The sequence below is a fragment of the Alosa pseudoharengus genome, unplaced genomic scaffold (assembly GCF_046254945.1).
Source record: "Alosa pseudoharengus isolate Yale_2024_CS ecotype anadromous, Long Island Sound unplaced genomic scaffold, YU_APseudo_1.1 YU_APseudo_1.1_scf_20, whole genome shotgun sequence".
Lineage (NCBI taxonomy): Eukaryota > Metazoa > Chordata > Actinopteri > Clupeiformes > Clupeidae > Alosa > Alosa pseudoharengus.
The window spans coordinates 1,972,826-1,980,325 of NW_027468664.1; the positions used below are offsets into that span (position 1 = coordinate 1,972,826).

General features: G+C 41.9%; 1 protein-coding gene across 1 annotated transcript in view; it reads left to right on the forward strand.

The window, feature by feature from the left end:
* Positions 1-7,500, forward strand: part of wnk1b (WNK lysine deficient protein kinase 1b) — a gene marked incomplete in the record, with an annotated part of 170,545 nt that overhangs the window by 62,904 nt on the left and 100,141 nt on the right. The window contains 1 exon segment of the mRNA XM_076296205.1: positions 1,731-1,903. Coding sequence (XP_076152320.1) covers positions 1,731-1,903 — 173 coding nt within the window.

The following is a 7,500-nucleotide window of genomic DNA, read 5'->3' on the forward strand; positions in this document are numbered from 1 at the left end:
CACACTGACACTCACTCACACACACACACACACACACTCACTCACTCACTCACTCACTCACTCACTCACTCTTCCTCCCTGGCTAAGCTGCACATCCTTCCTGAAATGGCTGATTCACCCTAATCTGAATGAATTGTCCCCTGTTCTGACGTTGATATGTTGTCTTGAAAACGCACACACACACACACACACCAAACACCAAACACCAAACAACACACACACACACACACACACACACACACACACACACACACACACACACACACACACACACACACACACACACACCTCCCCTCTTAAAGCATTATTCATCATCTGTGTTTTGACCCCTTATATTCCCCCATCAAATTGATTGCATGTGTTATCCAGTGGCATTGCCTATGCATTCTGGGAAATGTGGTCCATTTGTGTAGTGGAGTGGCTGGTCAGGAGGGTGGGGGGACTACAAGGCTATGGCCCCCTAGTGGCTGGAGGAGTGACTGCAACGCAAAAGGCCACAACAGTGTGGACTGCAGAGGCAAAAGGCCACAACTCGTAAACACACTGCAGAACAGTTCATTACACATTGTGTGTGTGTGTGTGTGTGTTCATTATGCTTCAGACAAGGTGCAGGGCTAAAATCAGAACCAGGTGCAGACCCACCCTAGACGCATCAACAGATTAACATTCCACCATAACAGACACACACACACACACACACACACACACACACACACACACACATATATATATATATATGCGCACACACACACACGCTCCCATATTCTCATCTCTGCACACAGTTTCACACACATTCACATGCTCACACTTTCTTTATACCCCCCCCGATGTTTCTCTTTCTGTGTAAACTTCTCTGTCCTTTCTTTCTTTCCTCTCTCTCCATCCCCCTCTCTCTCTCCATCCCCCTCTCCCTCTTTCTCCATCCCTCTCTCTTTCTCTCTCTCTCTCCATCCCTCTCTCTCCATCTATCTCTCTCTCTCTATCTCTCTCTCTATCTCTCTCACTCTAATGCTCGCAGCTCTTGTAATAACAACTTCAATGGGAGGGGTCAGTTGAAGGAAGTGAAAGAATCTATTTCCTCTGGGTCCTCCTTTCTGCTGAGTCAGTGTTCTCTCTCTCTCCCTGTGTGTGTGTTTGTGTGTGTGTGTGCACAGTGGTCAGAAGGCAGTGTTGGGTTACAGGGGGCTTCCAAATGGCACAGGGATGTCTTAGGTCTGGCTTGGCTTGGGTCTGTGGACTTCAGGTGTGCGCGTGTGTGTGTGTGTGTGTGTGTGTGTGTGTGTTTGTATATAATGGCAATGACTGGGCCAACACTGGCTACGACTATGTCCAGAGTCATTTTCTGGTAAAACCTCAACTTATTTTGAGGAAGTGCTATCTGAGTGTGTGTGTTTTGTTTTCTTGTCCACACATTTTGAATTTTGGTGTGTGTGTGTGTTTTAGTAGGTTAGATCATTGCAGCAGGACCCTGGTTACCCAGTTTTGTTGTCCAATTTGGGCAGTGTGTGTGTGTGTGTGTATGATTTGGTAGGTTAGATGTGTGTAAAATCCTCTCCCTCTTTGCGGACCCTGTTTAAACCCGGTAGTGTGCATTTGTGTGTGGGCGTGTCCAATTCAGGCTGTGTGTGTGTGTAGTACTAAAGTGTTGTGTACTTGTGTGTGTCCAATGAGGGCCATGTGTATGAGTTTTACTAAATTGCTGTGTGTGTGTGTGTGTGTGTGTGTTTCAGGACCGTAAGCTGTCCAAGTCGGAGCGGCAGCGCTTCAAGGAGGAGGCGGGCATGCTGAAGGGTCTGCAGCACCCCAACATCGTGCGCTTCTACGACTCCTGGGAGTCGCCCTCCAAAGGGCGCAAGTGCATCGTCCTCGTCACCGAGCTCATGACCTCCGGCACTCTCAAAACGTAAGGCGCACACACACACACACACAGAGAGACACACACACAGAGACACACACACACACATACAGAGAGACACACACACAGAGACACACACACACACATACAGAGAGACACACACACAGAGAGACACACACACAGAGAGACACACACACTTAGAGACACACACACACAGACACACACACACAGAGACACAGAGACACAGAGACACACACACATCCTCAGCAGCAGACAGGGGCATATGAGAATGGAATTATGTGTGTGGGCCGGTAGACTGGCAGATGGATGGACAGAGTGTGTGTGCGTGTGCGTGTGCGTGTGCGTGTGTGTGTGTGTGTGTGTGTGTGTGTGTGTGTGTGTGTGTGTGTGTGTGTGTGTGTGAGAGACAGAGGGACAGAGAAAGGGCTGAGCTCTGCACACACACTGCCCACTTACCAGCCTGTGCTGCCACTGCAGATTCCTGCCATTCCTCTGGTGTGTGTGTGTGTGTGTGTGTGTGTGTGTGTGTTTGTGTTTGTGTTTGTGTTTGTGTTTGTGTTTGTGTTTTTGTTTGTGTTTGTGTGTGTGTGTGTGTGTGTGTGTGGGGGGGGGGTGGGGGGTAGAGAGTCCTTCTCTGGTATCTGTGTCTTTCTATGTGTTTGTCATTAGCTCAGATTAGTCTCTCTAGCTCCCTCCTGTGGACAGATGCCTGAGGCAAAGCTGAGCTCGACACACACACACACACACACACCAGTCTTGTACAATGCTGTCTGCATCTGAGGATCTGTGTGTGTGTGGTAGGGCTGTAACGATATGCGATTCCAAACTGAAATCGCCACACTCATATCCACGAAACTGTCGCGGTGCGAAAAGGCAGAATCGCGACACACCCTTTCCCTTGCTAGTGTTTCACGCAGTGCTTACCAGCAGCCTAAAATAAATCAATAAATCATAATTTCATACCTCTTGTAGCTTTCATTGTAGACTATGTGTTTACCAAACAGTATAGAAGTAAACCCCCTCTCCTTGCCCCGCTCTCCCTCGCTCACTCTCACTCTCTCTCTCTCTCTCTCTCTCTCTCTCTCTCCCCCTCTCACTCTCTCCCTCCCTCTCTCACTCTCCCTCTCTCACTCTTTGGACATGCGCAACTCGGCCAACACAATCCAAATAAAACATTCACAATTGTGAAAGCAAGGATGTATAGGAGACGACACACACACACACACACTTATACAAGGACGTATAGGAGACGACACACACACACACACACTTATACAAGGACGTATAGGAGACGACTAGCTAAATTACTATTACATCTAGGGATGTCCGATATTGGCTTTTTTGCCGATATCCGATATGCCGATATTGTCCAACTCTCAAATTTCGATTCCGATATCAGCCGATACCGATGTCGATATATGGGTTATTTTTCCTCAAAACTAATTTAGGTAACATCACATATCTCCTGTTGTGGAATTAACACAACATGCTTAATGTTATTGTGATGCCCCACTGGATGCATTCTTGAAAGCAACAAGGCTCCAAATGTTAACATTGTCTGTGCAAAATACGAAAAATACTTGCAACATAGCAGAATGTAAAGCCAACTAAAATAACAGGCATAGTGTATGACAGGCTACCCTTTTTCTGTGTTAAATGAGCCTGCATTTGTAGGATGCTTAATGAACTTTTTATTTAACTAAAACTCAATCACCTTAATTGAATGAATGCACAAATATGAGTCAATTACAATGTGGCAAGCAACTATACTGCACAATTTTGAAAACATTTGTTTGAGCTACAAAAAATACTTCAGGCTTGAGGTGAAGTACAAAAAATAAAACATTTTAAGGTGTACAAATCTAAGCAGCCTTTGTCCCTAGCCCATTACTTGGGCTAATGCAATCATTGAAATTATAAACTGGGCTCAATCAGCACTGCTCTACATGAGCAACAACAAAGAGATGCAACATTAAGGTATGTGCAATAAGAACAAGGAAGGCACAAAGTTTCAGTCCAGACCTTCCAGAGTAGTAAACAAAGTCCTCCTTTAGTATTAGTCCAATGAACGGGGCTAAAAGACTGACTGGCCTTCATAACGGGCCATACCCACAATCAGGCTTGGAATTTCACCATTTTAGGGGCAAGGCCACTTGGCCTTCAGTTGGGCATATTTGGTGGGGGGCACAAAGGCCACATGTCAGGGCACCAAGGCCAAAGTTAACTATAGTAGGCTATAAAAATTATCGAAGTTGTATTCACTGCAGTAGACCTGCATCACTGTATGAAACATTACAAAAACATAAAACATGACATATTACATATAACTGTAAATCATCTGATCATCTAATATTTTCAGATATCTAGGCTATATTTAACATTTATTTTATATTTGGCCTGTTATGAAATCATGTATTGAACAATTTAAGCACAGCTCAGCTTTAAGAAACTCAAATAGCCTAGATGCATGCTTAGCATTTTGTGATCATTAAGGCTACTTTCACAAACTCTTATAGTCAGCTGTCCTCTGATTTACCGATATCTAGGCGACATTTGTAATATTTGTTTTGTATTTGGCCCGTTATGAAATAATGTGGAACAATTTAAACACAGTGTAAAACTTAAATCCCAAATTTGGAGACATCCATGTATGTTGAAATTTACTGCAAATTCAAAACGGGATTAGTCTAGAACGGCTAACTGTACAGGGGACTGATTTACACCTTTCTGTTCGGTAAGGTCTGCTGTTTATTCTGATATATGGTTTGTCATATGTTAAACGAAGGGTTCTGAAGTATTCCACCGAGATGAATGGGTAGGGAGATGGACGCAAAACCTTCAGTAGAATTTATGATTAAATTGAATGATATTATTTACTTTTCTCGCGAACCGTTCACCACAGCAATTAGCGGCTAACATCGTTTAAAAGCTGAGAAAAAGCTCTTTCATGTGATACTTGTGATGTCTGTGTGATGAGTAGGCTACTTCGCGAGTAGTTCAACTGAGAAGAATGGGTTAATTTGGACGCACTTTCTTGCGCTGTCACTTTCTCCACTGCGTAATTTGGCCATAGGCCATAGGCTAAATATATATCGCTATTAGTAGGACGCAAAGCAGAATATTTAAAGAAGGGGGCACCAAGGCCACCGTGGCCTGTAAACCTCTGATTTTCAAAGGGGCGTCACGGCCAACGCAAGGGGCTACGACGGCCATGGCCAATTCCAAACCACAGACATAATGTTGAAACAGAGCGAGCAAGTTTGTTACTGCAGCCATCCGCTTGTTTGTAAGCTTCAAGACACAGCTTGATGAGGTCTTCATCTGTGCGCCGGTAAACGCTTCAGGAGCGCATAGGCACTATTTGGGTGTAACGCAAGGATTATTTTATCGGTTTTAAGGCAAAAAAAATCCGATAACGATATTAACAGATATTACATTTTTATGCTAATATCGGGCCGATAATATCGGTGGGCCGATATTATCGGACATCTCTAATTACATCCAATTAGCATCATTAGCATGCTGCACATATTTAATATCGTTAGCATGCTGCATATATTTAGCCTCATTAGCATGCTGCACATATTTGTTTAAAACTTTTGCATTCAAGTTGACTGATCATCTCAATACTAATGTTTCCCAAAAGGGCCTGTCCCAGGATAACAAGTATTACCTTGTAACTTAAACACACATGGGGAAACTGATAAGTCCAACCAGTAGACTATGATATGCTAGCCAACTATGCTACTTTGTTTACAATATTTCTAGTAGGGCTGTCAAAATTACTGATTAATTTCGATTAATTAATTTGAGAAAAAATAACTGATTAAAAAAAATTAGTGCAGATTAATCGATTCCGTATGACCTTTGACCCCGAGCCGTTCTAGTCAGTAAAAATTAGACTGTAAAATGAAGGACAGAGAAGAAAATGTGCTGCCTGGATCATTGATTGGAACATTTACTTTTAAAAAATGGCCTGATGGTGTTGATCAAAAAAAAAAAAAAGTGTTGAAAATAAAGTCCTCTGCAATGTCTGCAGCAAGGAATTTGCATATCACCGGAGTTCATCAACTCTATAGTTGCACATCAATGCAAAGAAATAAGTGTTGACATTGAGGGGAGTGTTAATTAATTTTCATTGTGTCCCCTAGGTTATATCTGTGGCCTGAAATGCCTTGTATGTAAAAAAAAAAACTTCTTCCCGAAGCACATTTGAATTTATTTCCTCAGCATATTAGGTCATATCATAGATTATTATGGCAATTATTTGAACAGTGAAAATAATAATAAAAGAGTTTTTGAACTTTAATGTCACTAATGCTGATTATTCCATGATTCATTTGAATTTAAATATTTAAAATACCTTCACAGCAAAAATTATATATGCGATTAATTTAGATTAATTAATCACAGAGTATGTAATTAATTAGATTAATTTTTTAATCGATTGACAGCCCTAATTTCTAGGCTTTAACCAGACAGCTAAATTAAAGAGGTAGAGTTGTAATAGAAATATTAGGCCTAGGCTAAAGGCCATAAATACAATATAGGTCATAAATAGACATTCAGTATTCTCTTTTTATATCAGGCTATAAAATAATATAGATATATTATATTATACATTATATTGTAATCCTCTGGTGTTCTAAGGTAGACTATTGAACCCCCCCCCCCCCCCCCCCCCAAAGAAAAAAGAAAAACCGAGGTTCGTATGGAATCGTGAGGTTGGTGTACTGGTGTGTTTGTGTGTGTCCCAAGACTTTAGTGTTTCTACTGACTGCCCCATGCATGCTAATAGTATTTGCACCAGTGTGTGTGTGTGTGTGTGTCCCAAGACTTTAGTGTTTCTACTGACTGCCCCATGCATGCTAATAGTATTTTCACCAGTGTGTGGGCTGTGTGTGCTGAGCATCTGTGTGTGTGTGTGTGTGTCTGTGTGTGTGTTAGGGGTGGGCAATATATATCGTCTGCGATAATATCGTGATTGTTGTTTTAACGATGTGCAAATTTACATTATCGAGTATTTAAATTAGGCCTACTTATGGGGAAAAAACACTCAAAATCACGCATTAAAACCCCATACATTCACTAAATACAGGAGGTGTATGCGAGAGAAGCCCCTTGTTGCAGCAGAGCAAGTGTCACATGATCGCTAGTGGGTCCACCTTGTCACACGCGGGCCTAATGTTTATTTTGTGTAGCGACCGAGACGTAGGCCTACTTGGGATTTTGTGCAGCTACTTCTGTTCACGTAGCATTGATGAGACAGTCACATTTTTTCCTACATGGTATTATATGGAGAGAAAACATTAGCCTTTGAGTATTTTAGTAGTCAGTTGTAAACAAAGAACTCTTCTCATGTAACCCTTTTGTAAATGGACTAAAGTTCGCTCTAAATATCTACGTTATTATTGTATTGATGCTATTCATAAATAATGAGCTGTAAAGTAACTCAGACTTTTACAAAAATGTTTTTAAAGGATATCGACTAATTATCGTTATCGTCAAAATCACAAAAAATATTGAGATATTATTTTTTGTCCATATCGCCCACCCCTAGTGTGTGTGTGTGTGTGTGTGTGAGAAAGTCTTTTAAACATACACCTCTACCCTAGTTAAAACAT